The 19,855-nt window shown below is 54.5% G+C and overlaps 4 protein-coding genes across 4 annotated transcripts; 3 read left to right on the top strand and 1 right to left on the bottom strand.

Annotated features, from left to right (window-relative positions):
* Positions 1–5,772: 5,772 nt before the first annotated feature.
* LY79DRAFT_572432 (nucleotidyl transferase) lies at positions 5,773–7,825 on the bottom strand. Its single transcript, XM_060559359.1, has 3 exons — positions 7,577–7,825; positions 6,141–7,379; positions 5,773–6,088 (listed from the first exon to the last, which is right to left on the bottom strand). The coding sequence occupies exons 1-3, from the start codon at positions 7,640–7,642 to the stop codon at positions 6,062–6,064; spliced, it is 1,332 nt and encodes a 443-aa protein (XP_060407434.1). The 5' UTR covers positions 7,643–7,825; the 3' UTR covers positions 5,773–6,061.
* Positions 7,826–9,071: 1,246 nt separating this feature from the next.
* Positions 9,072–12,717, top strand: LY79DRAFT_708132 (dynamin family protein). Its single transcript, XM_060565070.1, has 3 exons — positions 9,072–9,530; positions 9,599–10,841; positions 10,893–12,717. The coding sequence occupies exons 1-3, from the start codon at positions 9,335–9,337 to the stop codon at positions 12,310–12,312; spliced, it is 2,859 nt and encodes a 952-aa protein (XP_060407433.1). The 5' UTR covers positions 9,072–9,334; the 3' UTR covers positions 12,313–12,717.
* Positions 12,718–16,078: 3,361 nt separating this feature from the next.
* On the top strand, positions 16,079–16,964 carry LY79DRAFT_103759 (uncharacterized protein). Its single transcript, XM_060550648.1, has one exon. The coding sequence runs from the start codon at positions 16,358–16,360 to the stop codon at positions 16,826–16,828; it is 471 nt and encodes a 156-aa protein (XP_060407432.1). The 5' UTR covers positions 16,079–16,357; the 3' UTR covers positions 16,829–16,964.
* Positions 16,965–17,099: 135 nt separating this feature from the next.
* LY79DRAFT_529163 (general substrate transporter) lies at positions 17,100–18,929 on the top strand (the record flags this gene model as incomplete). Its single annotated transcript, XM_060556090.1, has 4 exons — positions 17,100–17,481; positions 17,539–17,651; positions 17,763–18,583; positions 18,659–18,929. 4 exons carry the CDS (start codon positions 17,100–17,102, stop codon positions 18,927–18,929), a joined length of 1,587 nt encoding a protein of 528 aa, XP_060407431.1.
* Between the last annotated feature and the right edge of the window lie 926 nt (positions 18,930–19,855).

Raw genomic sequence — 19,855 nt, 5'->3', positions numbered from 1 at the left:
CATAAGGGTCGACAGGCACGCGGAGAGTGCAATGAGACTGCAAAGCGCCAGCGAGATCATATAGAACACCTCACTTGCGATTCATCGGCCAGCGCGCAGAGGACAGCCCCTTCCACGATTTCGTCGACGTGGACGATGACATCGCCAAGGTGCCCATCTCGGCACTCGCTGAGAGGTACACCAGTCCGCAACTGGTGCCAAGGAGAACTGCCGAATGGCCGATGACGTGTAGCAAGGGACAATCCAAGCCTTCGCAAGGGCAACGGATGCCGAGAGTCGGTGAGGTAGACACGAGAAGGACGAGGAAAAGGATTGCTGCCCAACACGCTCCAAATAGAGACGATCTAGGAGGAATAACCACGCACCTGAAGTCTGCTTGGCGATTTATGGTCGGCGGCAAGGCCGGTTCTGTGGAAGGGTTGAGGGTGATGATCCGGCGGTTGCTGAAGGTGACGATGGTCTAAGGTGCCAAGGAGGAAGTGGTGATGTAGCCGAGAAGAAACTTCCTTGTTCTTTTAGACGTCCCACAGCCCAGACTTTTTTTGTTTCGTCTCCCAGGCCCCAATAGTGGTTGGGTTGTGTGCCCTCAAGAACACGGCTGATCCGGTTCGCCAAACTATGACCTCGTTCAAGAATCACACAGAGTGCAGATGGCGCTTGCTGTGGTGTTGTCTCTCGTATTCGGTGGCCGTGTAGGATCGATCACGCACGCAGTGCAAATGAGGATACCCGACGGTGGAAGGAGGCTTGCTCTTCCTTGCTGATAGTTGTCGCTTGATGTGTGTGAGTTGAGAGGTGACTGTTAACTCCCGGTCCTTTCCAGCATCAAAAGACGAGAGGACGAGAAGAATAGGTGACAAAGCGTCCAGCGAGGGAAACGCGGCAGCCTTATGGCGGAGATTATAGGCAAGGATGGGGGAAGCGGTCGAACCCTCAGAGCTGAAAAGGGGGAGGGCAAAAAGGAGGAAGAGTTGGGGCCTGGTGCTTCATATAGCCAATTAAGGCTGTGTTCCGAGCTTTTTTCTCCTTCTTTTGGTGGTGGGTAGGGTGCAAGATAAACTTCAGTCGTCATGGGGTGGGCTGCGCTTCTTTGATGTCCTGGAACGGGGTTTCATGGACTGAATAAGCTATGTACGGGGGTTTACAGTCGTCCCAACGTAGGCCAAGTAGCAGTCTATCTGCGAAGGGAACAGACATTTGTATGTATGTACAAGACATGTTGGTCGTCATCTTGTCCAACCAAAAGACACAAAGACTGCCAGGTATACGGAGTACGGCGTACTTGCAAACAAATCCATGGACAAAGACTTCTTCGCTTGGATATCACATCCAAGTCCAGAAGCAATGCCATAACCGAACCCCCTTCTGCCGATTTGTCGATGAACGTGGGTGTTAGATGAGTGGGCGGATGGTTGGGTGGATTACTGAGGGCACAGGGGTTGGTTAGGGAGGTCGCATCAGGGCTGGGCGGCTCGGCTGATTGGGCTGGAGACAAGCTTCAGCCAGGACCAGGGTTGGAGTCATGATCCATGGCGACCACTCGTGCAGCACTATCCATAGTACGCTTACGGATACTATGGATAATGGTGCTTGTGCAGAACCACAATGCCAAACCCGCGGACTCAGTTTTTTGCCGGCTGTTGCAATGTCAGAGGTACAACATGAGTGACTTTTCGACGCTGCCAGCGCAACAGACTGTAAGCTTCCCGCCGAGTCATGGTGAGGCGTGCAATTCCATACTCTCTATGTATACCACGTGCGATTCAGACGAACCGGGCACTTACAAACTAGGGGCGGCTTTTCGTGCCTCTACCTCTTTGCTGCTTTTGCAAACGCCTTGTCCTGTACGGATGGATACTCTGGGCAGCCAAGATGCACAAGTCTGCGAGGGGACACCCCCACTCGTAAGATGTCGCAAAAGACAGCCCAGTTGATGACTAGGCAGGTACGGATAGACCACCCGCCCTGTCTTGTGCTGAGACAGGGAGGGCTCTTGCGCGGCCACCCGCTGGGGGGTTCCTGGGAAGCTGGGTCCGAAAACCTGTATTGAGTGTAGGGGTGGGTGGGAGCTGCTGGTTGATCAGGCACGGCCGGTTCTCACGGCTAATGGCTGTGGAAAATGAGAAGAGTGCATGGCGTGCATTGCGCGGAATGTCGGACTTGTCAGGCTTAGTTCGTGAAATGCTTCCCATCTGCTTGCTATACTGGGGTTTTTGCGTGAGCGTCGCATCTGAAAACGGTCGACTTTCAGCGGCGCTGGGGCGGAGGCTTAGGAGTGGCTCCCAGGGGTTACTAGGTTCTGCGGGAGCCGACAGTGGAGCCCGTCTCTACAACCAAGCCGCGTGCCTGTCTTGGGGGCTGCCGTGTCATGATCTTCGGTCCGGCGGTGAGGGGTCATCAGCAAAGGGGGTGAACCGGGGTGTCGACGAATGTTACCGGGAGGGAGTTAGAAGTGATGGAAACCGTACCGACGGGAAGTTGGGTTTTGGTCGAATGGTGTGGCATCAATGATCCAGTGAGGTAACGAGACATGGCGGTTTCCCTCTCCCCTTGGCCGAGGCTCGAGAATTAAGTTCGGTAAGAACGTCCAGAGGAAAGGAATGTGTCCCTGGCGCGGAACAAGGAGACGGGACCCAGTGTTTCTCTGAGGCAGTTTTGGGTTCAAAGACAACCCTCGACAAACCGAGACAGTCTTGTTTCCCTTGCTTTGGAGTTGGTGTTGTTGTTTGTTTGCCAGACCTATGGTGGCTTAGAGTGTGTCACCCGAGTCTTTTTCCCCCTCTTCGTTTCTGTTTTGTAAGTGTCTGGTGCAGAAATTCAAAGAAAGCGGAAGGTTTCTTCGGCAGGAGAAACATTTTCCAGGATGTCCGTTGTCGGGGCAAACATGAAGTGCCGTCAACCTAGTCCACCACGAATAATTGCACTCCGGTGTCTTGATTTCGGTGCGTCTGACTGACAAAGAGCAACTCTCCGGTCTCCAGGCCCGACATGTCGCATGCCGTCTCTCTCATCCATCCATGCCGGCTACACCGGCGGCACGGCTTAGCTCCAGAACCATTTAGCTCGAGTGGCGCTCAAGCTTGTTCCACCACATTCGTCCTTGGCAGCATCGGAATCTGGCAGCGAGAATTGCACGGTTGAGTCTGGAGTATCGATTGTCATCTGGTCGGGGGATGTTGGCGCATGTCAGCCGGCCTGGCCTCTATGATATCATCTTGTAAATACCGGCGAGCTTCCTCGTCTGGCGATATCTTTGGCCGACATCCTCTCGCCGATTCGTCACCGGGATAGCGGGGGGGAGAGATCGGACCCCTGGGCATGGGCTCGATTAGGAGAGGGGAAGCAACCAACCACCTTACAAGGAAAGGCGGGCCGGCCTGTTGCATGCGCTGCAGCTCAGCAAAAGCGCCAAGCCGAGCCGCCCTGCATTAGCACGGCCCACCCAGTATCAGATCAGAGAGCTTGTGTCGATGTGCCCACACCGAAGACCCGACACCTCGCTCGTTGACTGATTGGCTCTGCCGCCCTGCAGACCTCTTCCAGGCCCTTGCCCTATGCCTCCTCTCCCGTGGCGCCATCAAACCCTCTTGGAACCGGACCGTAATGACAGGATACCTACGCTCTGCCAGCTATCGAGGCTTGCAATTGCGGGAGCGCGGAAGCAGTGCGGCAGCACGGCGGAAGGTGCCTGGGTGCCTGGGTGCCTGGCCAGTGGCAGGGCACGGGGGAAAGCTTGCGAAGCTTCTTCGTGCCATGGTCCGCCGAGCCACACCATTGTTCCTTTCGTTTTGCATCGAGGTTGTGTAGCAAGGGAGAGTGACGATCCCGCCAAGGGAGCAGCCGGTTGACTTGACACGTACAAAGCCGATCTCACCGTCAATCTCAATGATCCAAATCAAACAAAGTTTTGTGCGGTGTGCCAATGTAGCGAGCGCATGCTGGCACGTACACCGTCGAGGCTGCACTCGTCGTACTTGGCTGATGGCACCAGATCTCGTGGCTTGATTTCCTTGCCTCGGTAGCGTAGGTATTCGTACCGCAGGGGCAGCAGCACTTCACTTGGCCTGCGCCACTGGTGCCAACCTGCTGGGATCATGCGGAACAGGTCCACGTGTATACCGGTAGTAGCCCCAAAGCTGGCCGCAAACGGCGATGGTTGTTGGCGTGGGTGCCGGGTCCCCTTGTGCGCCCCCTTGAGACTTGCATCCGGCAGACCCAGCGAGACCCGTATCTGGCCATTCGTTCACGAAAGCTGAGGGCTGCTGCTGGGCTGCTTCCGTCTCAGCATGGGTCCCAGCAGCGGGGGTAAAAGGGAATTGACATTTGTTGAGCTGATAAAAGATCGGATTGCGGAGGGAGACCAGTGTGTCTGCATGAAAAAGAGGATATTTAGATGACTGTGGTTGGCTCTGGGCCAACAGACCAAGTGTCCGAGCGACGGAAGGAGCATCGCAACTCTTGCGTTCTAGGTACTCCGTAGACTGAGGCGGATGCATCTCAACTGGCAGGCACGACCCACCGTTATGTGTGGTCTTGGCCTTGTCATGATAGCATGCGTTACCTAGGTTGGTAATAGGTGCCTACCTAGGTAGTTCATAACTTCGGGCTTACTTTTAACGCCACCGCCGTGTGTGGGCAATATGTGTGTCTGTAATCTTTGATCTGCAACATCAAACGTGAAGCTCGAAGATTTTTGCTGAGTAATATTGTAGTTTTTTTTATTGTTATTTTAATACTGATCGTCTGTAATAGTTATCGATACCAAGCGTTGCAGGATACAAGAGTGGCGATGCTCACCTGCGCCTTGGGTCGCCTTTTGTATCCATATAGCGAAGCATTTAACATTGTTTCACGATGCCATAGCCTCTTAACAATAGACTGCGATTTTATTAAGCACTCTTCTCGGCGCTGAGCTCGGGCATAAGCGCCGAAAAGGGTGGCAGCGAGAGACGATACGCTACGAGGCGGCGGTTGCTTGCCCACCACACCTCTGGCGTGGATGCAGTAGGCAGAGAGGGTGAAAGGTGGACGCTGACGCCTTCCAGCTCGCCCATGAGAGAGTTGAATAGCTCGTCGACAGGACCGTTATCCGGCTCGGGGCTTTTCTTGCATGTTGGCAACGGCGTCTGAAGCTCGATAGATTCGAGGTGTCCCGTACGTACCTAGGGGCAAATAAGCAGCTGTGGATGAGAACCGGTTCGCTTTCCCGCCCGATACGGACCGTATGAAGAACATGATTTTTCTTGAATCACGACATCTGTCTGGGTTTGGCCCATGACGACCAAGGAGGCAATGGGATCAGGCCAAGCTATCCATATTGATGAATATAGTCGCTCTAGAACCACCATAATCGGCCTAGGGCACTTCATCCGGTACATATGTAACATCCCGATACGTAAAAGCCCGGTACGCAGCACCCCTGACCTTCGCCATCCATATAAGGCATCTTCAGCATGGGGTGAACTGTGTCTCGTTATGAAGTATTGAAGCAGGAGCGCGCAACCGCTTTCTTTGCGTAAGCGGGAACATTGATAGCGGGCAGGACTTTGACCGAATCTTACCGCCACGGCGAGCTGCTTTCTTCGCCCACTGTGATCGATCAATAAGAATGACGACAATGACGAGGACGAGAACGAGTCGGCAGACTGATACAAGCTAGCAATGTCATTATGACTGCGATGGCCATTCTTTTGTAGTGACGGATGTTGTAGCACGCCTCATGTTTTCCAAGTAAGGAGTTACCGCTCAAAGAACGACAAACAAACAAATTATGGACAGGAAGTCGCTTGATACGTTTCTCTCGATAGATGACGACGGCATGGCAAGCTCTGCGTTAGACTTCCCCCCGAGGCATTTCTTACGTCACAACTCACACGGGTCGCGACTGGGCGGAATGGAATGCTCTTAAATTGGCTGAATTCGACTTGTGCTTTTAAATGACCAAAGACGCATGCATCTATGAAGAGTGTTGGAGCTCTATCCGATTGCAATGCAAATCCTTTCTTCATTACGTCGTCGTCCGCTAACCTCGCCACATGCAACGTACCCTGAGCCCTCAGGCTTACATGATGACCTCGTTTGCGACGTCCTAAGGAAGTGTCAGTGCCGGTAATCGTAGCCGGGAACAGGGGGGGACAAACCCTCTTCAACTCCTTGAACGGCAGGCAGACACAGTTTTGCACACGGATCTCATCACCCACACCGCAGTCCTTACCCAGAATGGTGATGCTCTGGACCTTGACGCCGTTCTTGATGATACTGGTCGTGTGGCTGCCGACGGGGGTGGGCGTGCCCTCGACACGCGCCCAGGCGCCGACGCGGCTGCCCCATCCGATGATGGAGTAGAGAACGCACGAGTCGTGCTTGATCTCCGAGTCCTCGAGGACGACGGCCTCCTTGATACGGGCACCAGGACCGACGTGAACGCGGGGTCCGATGGACACGTTGGGGCCCAGCTTAGCAGTGGGGTCGACGTGGGCAGTGGGGTGGATGAAGACGGGAGGGATGATGTTGGCGCTGGGCTCGGCGAGCTCCTTGGAGCCCGTCTGCCAGGCCTTTTGGAGGTAGAGGGCGTTGGCAGGAACGGCGGAGCCGGCCGTCTTGATCTGGCGCCAGAAATCCTTGGTCTCGTAGACGAAGAACGACTTGGTATCGGCAAAGTCACTGAGGATGTCCTGCTCGAGGCGGATGACTTGGTTCTTGCGCTCCTCGTCGTCGTCGGCCATGATGAAGCTGCTCTCGAGGTTCTCGGAGCTCGGGTAGGAGGCGAGGCGCGAAGGGCGGTCGGTGCGGCGCTTGATAGCAGTCTTGATGGAGGGGAAGATGGCGTCGGTGGAGAAGAGGTAGACACCGCAGTTGATGAGGTTGCTGATTTGCGACTCGGGCTTCTCGACGTAGTGGAGGACGCGACGGGTGTGGGCGTCGCTGACGATGCAGCCAAAGTTGGTGGCAGCCTCGTTGGAGACGCGGGTCCCAAGAATGACGGCTTCGGCGTTCTTGTCATGGAAGAGCTGGAGCATTTCGGGGAGGGGGAAGGAGCAGCAGACATCGGCGTTCAAGACGAAGAGGCGCTCGGGGTGGCCCTTGAGGATGGGATCGCGGAAGTGGTAGAGACCACCAGCAGTACCCAGAGCCTCATACTCGCGCAGGTACTTGATGGTCAGGTTGGGAAACTCGCTGGCGGCATCCTTGATAAAGTCGCGGAAGACGGACTCTTCGTAGTAGCCGATAATGAGGACCTCGGTGATCTCCTTGCCGGGGACTCGGTCGATGGCAGCCAGGCAGTGCCAGATGATGGGATGGCCGGCGACTTCGAAGAGAGGTTTGGGGACGTCGAGAGAGAGAGGACGGAATCGAGTACCGCGGGAAGGACCGCCGACCTGCAGTTTTTGAGGGTTCTTTGGTTAGCTCGTGGCCGTTTGCAGAGGACGAAAAGACGACGCTTTCTATGGAGGGGAATAAGGCGGGGGAGGGTTTTTATTTTTATTTTTATTTTCTTGGAGACGCACGCGCCGCACGGTGAAGCAATGCGCAACGCATGCAGACACACACGCACACGCGCAAAAGGTATTCATACCAGAATAACGGCCTTGGTGGAAGACTCTCCAGAGGCCTTTCCGCGGTAGGGGACCTGTAGCGACATGGTTTGGGCGGAGATGCGGTCTGGTTGGATTGAGGTGAGGAGGAAAGGGAAGAATGGCTTGGATGAGGTCGCTGGAGGTTGCTGCCGTATGGAGGTGGCCGCTAAATGCAACGTCACCGCTTTGCGGACATGGTTTACTCCCTCCCTACCTTTGTAGTGTACACTAGGTAGACGAGCCCCTCCCCCTCCCAAGTTCAGTGAACAGCGCAGCACAGCGCAAGACAGGCAATATAGGTACGTTTTGGCAAGGATTATTGGGTGGCTCGTGCAATTGTAGACCTGTGGCGGATAGTCCCTGATCTGTTACGGGAGGACATAAAGACCTACCCATCTGCCGGGCATCAAACAGGTATATCCTATCTGCAGGACCCTGTGTGGGGATATGGGGAGACGAACCTCCTGGGCGGGCAGGATCCAACCAGCCTCAGAAGCTCAGAAGCTCGAGTGGCCCAGGAACACATGCGATGAGCTCTGCCAGCTCATTGGTGTCCCTCTCAAGACCTCTTCTCGATGCTTTCTTTTTTCTGTTGTTCAAACATCTGTCGTCTTTGGCCAAGTGTCCATTAGGCGACGGCCTCCTCCCACCCTCTTTCTTTTCTTCTTGCTCTTATCAACCGCAATCAGTTCACTTGACATTTACGCGGTTATCTTATGTTGAAAGCATGTGCTGGATGATTGTTACAGAGTCGGTCTCAACCCTTTCCATATAGGTACTTGGCTACCTACGTAATACGACGGATGCCAGGTAGGCAGTCTCAGCATTAGGACGAGGCAATGTTAAAAGGTTGAGAGACAAGATGCCTGCAGGAGGTTGTCCAATTAAACCCTTTTCCAACTAAGCCAATTTACGCGTAGCTACACGACCGTGTTGAGAACGTGTAAAGCAGGCGACACACGCGACGAGGGGGTGGTGTTGGCGAGGCAAACAGCGACTTGGTTGACTGGGTGAGGAGGCACCCATCTCCCGCAAATTTTGCCAGCCAGCTGTGCATTCTGGGGACGTTCATTAGGTACCAAGGCGCGTCCTGCTCTTCCCCGTGCCGTGGGATCGTCACAGCCAAGCTCCACTGCCAGCCATTCTTTCGCGCCCCCTGAGGTCCATGACATCCCTGTCTGGACAGCAACCGGCGATGCACCTCGTTCGCTCCAGTCTGTAATAATCATTGATAGCATCTACTTCAGCTTGCTAGACACATTGCAACATATCATTGGCAATATGCCTTTGAAATCAGTTGAAAAGGGCTCCAGTTGGCACCTATTTTCTTGATTACCTCGAAAAGGTTTCATTTTGGCTCCAGCAGCTTTTTACCCACTGAAAACACGCCGACCTTGGCCTTGATACAAGTCTTGCCTAACACTTACAACCACTTTCAGGTGAGCATCTAGAGCGTGGGGACCTCACGTTGCTCAGGTCACCCAAACGAGGAAAGAGCTCTTAAAGCTTTGGAGCTCCCCAAAGCTCCTTCCCTCACCTTCTTGGGCTTCACTTCATCTTCCATATCTCATTACATATCTCACCCACTCACTTCCTCTTCACCTTCTCACTTCACTTTTCCAGTCACTTTAAAACGCTTCGTTGCCTGGCCCCCAATTGGCCCTTTGTCCTTCTTTTGCACTGCGCCCCGGCCTTCTTCATAAATTATCCTCTATCCCGTCCCTATCGTTCGTCTCTTCTGCTTCACTTTGCCCAATATGACCAAGGCAAGAGCGCAGAGAGGCAACCAGCCCATCAAATCCGAGCCTGGCGCCCGCCGCCACAGCAACAACGCCTCTACCACTCCTTCTGCCACCAATACATACGATAACTCCCCAGACCAGATCAGACATCAAGCCGCCTCTTACACCGGTCCTGCCGATGTCAACCAGTCGTTCTTGAGATCGGATGCTCGTGGGTTCCTCCTCAGTCTAACCTTTGTCTTCTATGATTCCGTTCCTCAATTCTAACAAATTCTATAGCGACGCCCTCTATCTTGATCCCTAACCATCCTGGCCTTCCCTCTGTACGGACCGCGCTCACAAATCCCACTTTTGACGAGAGCGAGCCCGTCCTTTTGCAAGTCAGGAACCGCGACATGGATCCTCCCGTCGCTCCCATGCCGAACGATTCGTTCTTTGATGGTTCCTTCCGGGATATCGGCGCCAAGGTCAAGATCTTCAACGATACGCTCGGTGAACTTCAGCAGATTGGCGTCTCTCACGATGTAGCACTTCCACAGCTGGTCTTAGTCGGCGACCAATCCGCTGGAAAGTCCAGCCTCATGTCTGGCCTGGCCGGACTCAACCTGCCACGCAGTGAAGGCGTCTGCACCCGCTGCCCCATTCACATCCGTGTCTCTCGCAGCGGCGCCCGAGACCGTGGCGGACCTGAGTGGTCTTGCCGTGTCTCTCTGCAGCAAGACTATGCCTTCAAACCTCCGCCCCAATACAACATCACCAAGGCCGATGTTACGGAAACAAATCCTTTCCCTCCATGGGTCAAGCAAGCACGCGTCGTCAAGGAATTCATGACCATATACGACCAGTCAAACATCGACACGGTCCTGAAGTGGGCCCAGATTGCCATCCTCAACCACGACCAGAACCACGAGCTCTACATTCCTGGCACCGGCGCGATCACGAAAAAGGGCCTGCTCGACGAAGAGGCAGAGAGGACCTTGGCAAAGTTCAGTCCCAACACTGTCGCCCTTGAGATCAAGGGTCCCGATCTGCCCGACCTCTCGTTCTATGATATGCCAGGCATCTTTCGCAATTCTGCACGAGAGGAAGATGAGTACCTCGTGTCGGTGGTGGAGAATCTGGCCCGTGAGTACATCTCACACGCTGGCGCCCTTATCATCTGGGCTGTGCCGATGAACGTTGACCCGGAAACATCCTCCACGCTGTCCATCATCCGAGACCTCCGCGCCCAACAGCGGACCATTGGGGTCATGACCAAGGCCGACCTCCTACCTGAAGGCAACAATAACCAGTGGATGTCAATGCTGCGCGGTGAGCGTCACAAGATCGGACACGAGTTCTTCATCACATCCCGCCCTTCTGATCAGAACCTCGACCAGCAACAACGATGGGAAGAGGCATTCTTCCATCAGGACAGCAGTGAGCGCTGGCCGGAAGAGTTTCACCCCTTTCGAGAACGATGCGGCGTTGAGAAACTCAAGACGGCTTTATCAGAAAAGTTGGGCAAGGAGTTTGCCAAAAAGTGAGAATGACCCCCTACCGCCGTGCATTGTCTCGATACTGACTTCTCCAGCTTGCCGTCTATCAAGCAAAAGGTCCAGACACGACTCGGCGAAATCGAGAGACAGCTCAGCACGCTTCCCGAACTGCCTAACAACGTCGAGTTGGAGGTCAGAAAGAGTCTGATGAACTTTTCCACCATCGTCAAGGAAACCCTTCGCGCAAGACACTTTTCCTCTAACTACGGAACTCTGTCGGAGAACTTCCGTGACTGCATCCTGCAGATGAAGCCCAAGTTTGTCCTGAAGGACAAGTCTGATATTCCCGTCCTTGAAATCTCTGATGACGACGACGAGTCGGCCAACACCACTCCCGGTAACAGAAAGCGCAGTGCGAATGGCCAGGGCTTTGCGAACGCCAAAAGACCTCGCCCTACCCCTAGTGTCAATGGTGGCTCCTTTTCGGCGGCTGTCAAGATGGAAGACGGCGGTTCGACACCAAACACTCCATCCCGTAGAAGACCGCCTCCGTCGGCACCTCTTGTTGGCCCCTTCCAGCAGTACTTCAACCACGGCGCAGGATTCCGGACGCTGGCGCAGATCCGAGAGGACATTAGAGCCAAGACCAAGGCTGGTATGCCTAACATCGTTCCCGATGAGGTGTACGAAGAGCTCGGCAAGAAAGCAGTGAGAGACTGGGATAGGCCCATGTCCACGTTTGTGCACGAAACTATGAGTCGACTGCAGAAAATTGCCGACTGGGCTCTCGATCAAGCTTTCGGGTCCCTGAAGAAGCGACTAATCTTCAAAGAGTCCAAGGCCCTCATGGACGAATTCCTAAATCAACGACGGGCCGAAACGATGGCCTTCCTTAAGGAGATCTTTGAGATGGAGACATTCCAGTTGTTCACAGTCAACCAGAAGGCCTTTGCCGACTACGAGCGTTCCGAAAGCCGAGTACTGACGCGCTATCGCCATGTTATGCGCTGGCAGGCGTTCTCTGGCGAGCAATCCGACTTTCATGATTGGGAGAAGATGACACCGGATCAGCAAAGCCATGAAGAGAGAAAGCATGCCCTTGAACTGGCGAAAATGGGTCCAGACCCCTTCGATAAGGAGCTGAAGGTGGCCGCCTATGTTCGCGGCTACTACATGCTTGCAGCCCTTCGCTTCACTGACACGGTCTGTCTCTCAATCACATCGCGTATGATGCCGAAAATCATCCAAGATCTGGACTTCTTCCTGGAAAAGAAGCTTGGCTTGGTCGGCGGACATGACGACACGATCTTTTCTCGTCTGATGGAGGAGGATGAAGACACTGCCCTTAAGAGGGAACGTCTCAAGGGCGAGCTCGAAAAGTTCAATAAGGCACTCCAGTCGATTACGACCAACGAGTTGGAGGATGTGTCAGGCTCGTCATCGCAGGGACACACGCAGTTCGGACCGTACGCGGAGTCTGTGGCCGATAGCATGGATCTGGACTCGTCGATCTGAACTGCCAGCAACTCTAGACTACTATGTATTGCTGTGGCAAACCAGGGGTTACCTGTTTCTCCGATGTAAAAGAGAGAGAGAGGAAGGGGCGGAGGGAGAGATTGCCCACCAAACGGTCACGGGATTACAAATTTTGCAGTTGCACTTGGCAACGAATTTCAGGCGGGAAAAGGTCTCGAGTGGGATACTTGGGAGAGGCTTGTGTGGCAACAAAGACAGGACACAAGCCGTTGGGCAACCTTGTAGATGGTTGAACTGGCTGTTTGGCGTCATGGCGTAGCGGATGTCGAGGTCATGTGGTGGCTCTTTCCTTTGTTTCCGATCAGAAGGAAGAGGCTTCGTACAAGATACGAATAATGTAGCTAGCTTAGGTCAGACAATTGACACAAAGATGTAATAACTTGCTGATATCGAAGTGGCTGATGAATGAATTGTAAAGAGGAGACAGCTGGAGTTCCAGATGACCAGGTCGATCTCGCTTGCATCGATAGACCAGAGGCGGTTATACAGTCTGCCATTGGTGTTCCGGGTTTCGGGCCTACCTACCTACCTACCTACCTAGTGCACCGAGAAGTGCGGCAAGACCGGAGACTGAGGAAAACACTCCGTCGTGCCTGCCAAGTCGCCATCTCGGCAGCTCCTACTTGGGCGTTGCTGGACGAGAGGAAGAATGAATGTCACGACTTCCGGCTGCTTCCTCCCCTTTTCTGCCGTATACGTCTTTCTTCCCAAACTACGAAACCACGTTCGTCGTGTTCTTACTGATGCAGTTCTCGTTTAACTCAAGGCTGTCATTCGTCCGTCGCCCTCCGATGGACCTCCATCTTCCACCCTTCACATCGCGGTCTGCGGCCCAACAGCACATGATCTGCAAGAATCCTCGGAAGCCTCCCGGATGACCCAGGCCGTCCCTCCATGCATCACGTCGCAGCAGCCCCTTTCTTTCTGCTGGAAACCGTTTGGGAAACAGGTACCACACCTTCAACTTTAGCCGGCTGTGCGGCGTTCCCATGGCTCTGGGACGCATTTCTGGGGTTGTTGGCCAGCCGCTACACGAAGGCTGACTCGGCTAATATGCTCAGGGCCCTGGCTAGCCACCGACCACGACCGACCGCGATGTACAGCGGCTATTTGCAACCGAAAGCGCTGGCGAGGAATAACTATTGGTTCGAGAGCGGCCGGCGTTGGGCGAAATTCCCAACCACTGGGGTGCGCCAACGCAGAACAAGCCTGGGGGTGGCACTTTGACTCGTGGACTGGCGTTGTACCGGTTCATTACTCCCGATAGCCGTAGCCGGTTCGGGGGAGGAGGCTTCCCCGGATTCGAAACGCCAGGCCACGCTTCTAACATGCCAACGTCGGTGGATCACAAGACATTGTCGAGCTCGCCATGGGGTGTTGGAATTGACAGTGATTCGATACAGAACCGATACGTCGGACACGAACCCGGGTCGTCAATGTATCTTGGGCGCATTGCCACGATCAAGAATCAGATCGGCGTGCTCGGCGGAACACGACGATAGGCGACGCCTGGATAGACCGTATGTGTTTCCCAGTTTTTAAGTAGAGATTCGCTGGATATACAATCAGCAGTCCCCAAACGGCAGAAATTGTCGAGGAATCAAAGTGGTCCTAGCCTATCAAGTCGAGCAGGCAAACACCAGATTCCCCAGGTATCCATACTGCAGCCCATCCATCGAAGCAACAAGCAAGAACGGAACCGCAATTATTTTCCCTCCTCTTTCTGATCGTCCCCCTTGATGGCACCCAGTAAATATCAACGAGGCTCGACACCCCTGGCTTGCTGCACATACCATCGCCAACTACTATTTTCAGACTCGGTCTAGCGAATCGATCCTACACTCAAAGGAGACTATCGCTTTCTGCGGAGGTATCGCATTCTTCGGGTCCAATGTCGGTAAGGGTGCCGTAAACTCGAGGCGTTGCGACAGTCCGCAGAGCATCTCACAGGCATTCCAGGAGCATTTTGCCGGAGCTGAGCGGGCTAGTCTGAATTGGGATTGGATTGCCTGTCAGATATCGCACAAGGCCGGGCCTGCCTTCCGGAAGGGCGCTTCCTTCGCCCTTTGGTGCCGCTTGTGGCGTTTTACCAGTCCTTGCAAAAGTGTACGGTAGATTACATGCTTACATAGTACGCGAGGGTAAACTGCACTGGCCTGGGGCGATTTCTGGCCTTTGAGCCACTGAAGGATCTCCGAAGCGACCTCGAGACGACGAGACATCCCAGACAGATCAAAGGGGGGGGGGGGGGGGTTGTGGAGACTGGAGCAAAGGAAACACCCTCTGTTTGTGACGCTTCTGGTAGTACCAAAACATCAGCTCGAAGGAGTCGATGATTCATGAGACCAACCGAGCCACCGGGGTCATGGGCCGAAGCTCGTTGAATGCCATTGCGTCAAATACGCACTCGGTGGTGCAGCTGGTATCAATGATCTCCACAGCTACGTACAGCTCCATTGCAGGCTCGATAACCTAGGTAGCGCACCTCGGCTGGTCTTTGACTGAGTCTGGGGAAGTGGATCCCGGAGAGCAACGACGATCAAGCGCCAACAGAGCATGCCCGTCTGTTGTGATCGAAAAACATGTCCCAATTTCTCCCATGGATCTTCGACACGCTGCAGGCCTTGGTTGGGGTACAACGCATACTGCACCAGGCTTGTCTAGACGGAAGCCCTTCCAACACCCAACCTTAACAAATATCGGCGCATGAAGCCGAAGGTGGCGAGACAACCCCATCCTACAACGTTCCCATACCGTACGAACCTTCTCAGTCCAACTGCACTTATCCGGGGATGGGTCGACACACAAGTACGGCCGTTGACCAAGGCAGCCAGCCATCCAGTCAAGGACTCTGGTCCCCATTCGCTTCGCTTAACCGATGCCGCAATTTACGCCCGCATTTGCTGATCTCTAGCGAGTCAAGTAACGACACTTAGCCTTCTAACATCACAGGTCCCAGTTATTCAATAACATGTCTAGCCTGTCTAGGCTTCCACGGCCCAGGCACACTACCAAGCCATGCGCGCTTTTCCCCAGGGTTCGCGTTTCTTCTACAGTACACACCACCTTCGACACATCCCATGTCCTACTGCGATCAGCCTTTACCTCTTCGGGGCCCACCAACGGTGCCGACCAATCGCTTGCGGGTGGTTAAATACGTCCTTCTTTTGCCGGCCCTTTTATCCCGACGGCGCGCTTCTCACGAGGCCACATGCGCTGGTCTGCCATAGGCCAGTCAGCTCGGCACCCAGCCGCCTTTCGCTGGAGCCAGACAGAGCCATGGAGCTGATTTCTGGTACAGAGTACACTAGCGCCTTGATCACTTCAGGCAAGGCATTTCTTGGGTTTGACTGGTCCAGGCCCTTTTCCGCAATGGCTGAAGCTTACCCAGGCCAGGCTTCTGGGCATCTCGAATGACCCGTACTTTGGGATTTGCATTGCCACTCTGGCGAACCCGCAACGTTAGGTCTCCTGCGAGCCAGAGAAGGTGTTACAAGCCAGCGACACCAAGCTTTCCGGCGGCCCATACCGCCTACGACTTTCAGCATCCGACTTGTCGATGCAAAGAGTGAGTGCCTGCTGTTAATTGCTTACTGATGCATAGCAACCCTGGTTGTTGCGGTGCCGTAAGTCTGCCGAGCACTAGGTACAAGCTCGGAGCGGTAAGCGGTTGTCATACGTTGAACTTTCACGGAACGGATCAGCCCTAAGTGAGCTGTAACTGATAATCCGCATCAGCCATCCTTCAATGGATGAACTGGTGGCCTGGAGACACCTGAGGCTAGTACAGCCTTACTATTGCTCGATCTAGGGGTCCTGCAGTCAACAGATTCCTGGAACGCCATTCTTCTAGCACGTTGCTGAAAGTTTCTGGGACGACGCTTAGGCTGAATTTGCAGCGGCCCAAGGGAAAACCTTCCAGCCCCCCTGCTCTTCGTGCTCGAAAGTTGCAATGTCACGCAAATGGGTGACAAAAGTTTGACATGGCATCTTGTGTGTTGCAAATCACCGGGCCAGGTTATGAATGGCGCGTGGAGCTGTCCGTCGTACAACAGCAACAGGGCTCAGTTCACGAATCACTGCACAACAGCCCCTGCAACCCGTGTCGAAGTTCGTTCCGGGCCGGGGTGGTGGTCTGCATCTGTGTCGCAAACCAACCAACCCAGCTGGGCTGCCTAAGTCTTTCCGGAGCGGTCTTCCAATTCTGCATGGCCTCTCCCCGCAGGAGGTCAAGCAGAGAGGGAGAGAGAAAGTGTGTGTGTGTGTGAGAGAGAGAGAGAGAGAGAGGGAGAGAGAGACAGGCACACAATTTGTCCACGCAGGTGAGCGACCTAGATTCGGTTTGAACGCTTTGCCTTCCGGGGGAGGCTTACCATCCCAGTCACTCTGTCCATTTTTACCCGCTACCGCCAATTCGTGCCGTCGCCGCCGCACCCCTCCCCCAGTCTCAGTCCACCACACCCCCGCCTCCGCAGATACCTTCTTCACGGGGTAAGCACCTCCAAATGGGGTGACAATTTCATCTCTCCGGGGCCAGCAGCCGTGCAGATCAAAGACTAACACTTGGGTGCCCCTACATCTGATGGTAAGGAACCACGGGCGAGGGAGGAAAAAAGACATATAAATCCACGACGCTGGCCCTGTCTGTTGATCATTTCTGCCTCTCCCCACCCGCAAGTCGGCCAAGTTAACTTCAATACTTTCCCTGCCAGCCCTTAACGTTCTCTCCTGGTATTTAGGAAGCCAAGCCGTCAAATACCGCTACAATGGCGATCGCTGTCAACGTTGACATCGCGCAGGCCGAAGCACCGCGCTTCGAGAGGGTCTCCTGGCTCAAGGAGCCCCATCTCCGCAAGCTTTACTTCTCGACCATCTTTCTCATGGTCGCCTCGGCCACGAGCGGTTACGATGGTATGCTCGTCAACACGTCCCAGCAGATGTCGCGGTGGAAGGACTTCTTCGGTGACGGCGTCTCCGACAACAACAAGCTCGGCATCCTCATCAACATGTTCAACATCGGTTCCATCATTTCCTTCTTCATCACTCCTTACGTGGCAGACAACTTCGGGCGTAAGGTGGCCATCGTGTCTGGCTGTTGTTTCATGGTTGTCGGTGGTTGCATTACCGCCTTCTGCAACGGCTGGGGAAGTAAGTGGGACGGAAAACCATGACCTGTGAAGCCGAGCAATGGGCTGACTCTTGTAGTGTACATCGGCGGTCGTTTTGTTCTCGGTTTCGGCAACTCTTTGGCTCAGATGTCGTCGCCCCTCCTCCTGACCGAGATTTGCCATCCTCAACACCGTGGTCCTGTCACTGCCGTTAGTTGCTTGCCCTCTTACCCAACCAGACCATCCACGAAGACGGAGAGAAATCTTACAATCTCTCTCGTGAGGTGTTTCAAAGTAAACTTACTGACTTGTAAACACTAGATATACAACTGCTTGTGGAACTTGGGCGCGCTCATTGTCTCCTCCATCGGATGGGGAACCTCTTACGTTGGCAACAACTGGTCCTGGCGGTCCATCACCTTTATTCAGATCGTTCCCTCTGTCATCCAGCTCGTGGGAATCTGGTGGGTGCCAGAGTCCCCGCGTTACCTCTGCAACAAGGACCGCTCCGAGGAAGCCCTTGCGGTTCTGGCGAAGCACCACGCCGGCGGCGACTACAACAACGCCACTGTCCAGTTTGAGTACCGCGAGATCAAGGAGACCATTACCAAGGAGAGAGAGGCGTCGAAGACGACCACCTACTTGGACTTTTTCAGGACAAAGGGCAACAGGTGGCGTCTCGCCATTGTCATCTCCCTCGGTGTCATCTCCCAGTACTCGGGTAACGCGCTGTTCTCCAACTACATGGACGCCATCTACATCGGAGCCGGCATCACTGAACAGAACCAGAAGCTCGCCATCTCCACCGGCAAGTCGATCCTCGATCTCTCGTGCTCCATTGGAGCCGCCCTGACGGTCGACTACTTTGGTCGTCGCCCTCTGTTCCTCGTGTCCATGGGCGGCATGGTCGCTGCCTTCGTCTTGTGGACCATCACCGGTGCCGTGTACGAGAACTCCAACGGCACTAACGCGGGTTCCGGCTACGCCCAGCTGGTCTTCATCTGGATCTTTGGCATCTTCTACGACATTGGGTTTTCCGGTCTGCTCGTCGCTTATGCTCTCGAGGTCCTGCCCTTCCATCTCCGTGCGAAGGGTATGATGATTATGAACATTGCCATCCAAGCCATTCTGGCCCTCGGAAAGTGCGTTGAACCCCCCCCCCCCGTGTCCTCCAGCCTATTCGACCCCAGCTAACATGTTTTTTCCCCCCCCAACAGCCAAACCAACAAGGTCGCGTGGGACAACCTTCCCAACCACTGGAACTTCATGTTGTTCTACACACTGTGGGACGCGGTTGAGTTTGTATTTGTCTACTTCTTCTACGTCGAGACCAAGGGTCCTACACTCGAAGAGATCTCCAAGATCTTTGACGGCGACGCCGCCGTCGGCCAGGTCGACGCCGTCCAGCTTGAGAAGGAGATTCACGCCGATCACCACGAGGAGGACATCAACACGCGGGCCGCGCACAGCGAGAAGACGGCTGCTTGAGGCGTCCTTGACACGACGACGGCCCCCTCCCCCCCTGCTAACTAGAAAAACCAAAAACGAAAAACAAGCGATATCCAGTTCTCGTACGTCCTTGTGTAATGCACCTGTCTGGATCCTTTCTTGCCTAGTCTGGTGATGGATGTAATGAGAGCCCGGCACGTTGGCCGGGCTTAGTTAGGCTTGGGGATTGACCATGATACCAGAGGTGTTCGCGACGTATGGTGTGATTTTCCTTCCTCTTCTACTTGCAGAGGGGGGTTTAGATCCGGCACCTGCGAAGCGTCGCCTTACCGAGTACTCTCATTTCAAGTAGCTATTCGATACTCGCATGGCGTCGTCCTCTGGAGGGCGCCCTGCAGCAATACGACCTGTTACTTTTGCGCAAGTGCCTCTGCCAAGCTTCCTGCCGCGAGAATGCCAACCTCGGCGAAGCTTTCTCCCCCCCGCCCCTCCCTCATGTTTCACTGTTGGTGCACCAACTCTCCAAAACACTTGAACCCCCACCCCCAGTCGTGGTTCACTATTCAGAGTTCGAGACGGCGCTAGTGCCGGTGCCCGTATGGGAGAAAGTGTCATGTATCCGTAGGGTGTATACAAATTATCCCAATGGGATGGGGGGAGGGGGATGAGAAGGATTTCGAATTGGTGGGAATTGCTTTTCCTGGACGGGGGGGAGGGGGGGCTTACTGGACACGTGCAGGAAAGGCTCAAGGAGGGGGGCGGGCGGGCTATTTTGCCGGCTTATTGTGTTTGTGTACTACTCTATGTTTGTATTTATGCATGTATGTATGTGTGGTCCCTCCCGGGCGGTCGACAGATTCGGCGTGGGACTCGACGGGGTGTGTGTGTATATATATGAAAGAGAGAGAAAGAGAGGGTGGCGGGCCGCGAGACCGATGGCTTTTGGTTAATACGTGCGTGATGTG

Source organism: Colletotrichum navitas, assembly GCF_030913465.1.
Source record: "Colletotrichum navitas strain CBS 125086 chromosome Unknown LY79scaffold_152, whole genome shotgun sequence".
Lineage (NCBI taxonomy): Eukaryota > Fungi > Ascomycota > Sordariomycetes > Glomerellales > Glomerellaceae > Colletotrichum > Colletotrichum navitas.
Note: the sequence above shows the minus strand (reverse complement) of the source record. Positions and strands in the feature narration are given on the sequence as shown.

What these genes read in the sequence shown, in the direction of transcription:
- LY79DRAFT_103759 (XM_060550648.1), top strand. Translation starts at nt 16,358, where the DNA reads ATGGCGCGTGGAGCTGTCCGTCGTACAACAGCAACAGGGCTCAGTTCA.
- LY79DRAFT_572432 (XM_060559359.1), bottom strand. Translation starts at nt 7,642, where the DNA reads ATGTCGCTACAGGTCCCCTACCGCGGAAAGGCCTCTGGAGAGTCTTCC. An exon ending in CCACCAAGGCCGTTATTCTG is followed by an intron (nt 7,380 to 7,576) that starts GTATGAATACCT and finishes CAAAAACTGCAG; the next exon opens with GTCGGCGGTCCTTCCCGCGG. An exon ending in CGTTCAAGGAGTTGAAGAGG is followed by an intron (nt 6,089 to 6,140) that starts GTTTGTCCCCCC and finishes ACACTTCCTTAG; the next exon opens with GACGTCGCAAACGAGGTCAT.
- LY79DRAFT_708132 (XM_060565070.1), top strand. Translation starts at nt 9,335, where the DNA reads ATGACCAAGGCAAGAGCGCAGAGAGGCAACCAGCCCATCAAATCCGAG. An exon ending in GTTCTTGAGATCGGATGCTC is followed by an intron (nt 9,531 to 9,598) that starts GTGGGTTCCTCC and finishes CAAATTCTATAG; the next exon opens with CGACGCCCTCTATCTTGATC. An exon ending in GGCAAGGAGTTTGCCAAAAA is followed by an intron (nt 10,842 to 10,892) that starts GTGAGAATGACC and finishes TGACTTCTCCAG; the next exon opens with CTTGCCGTCTATCAAGCAAA.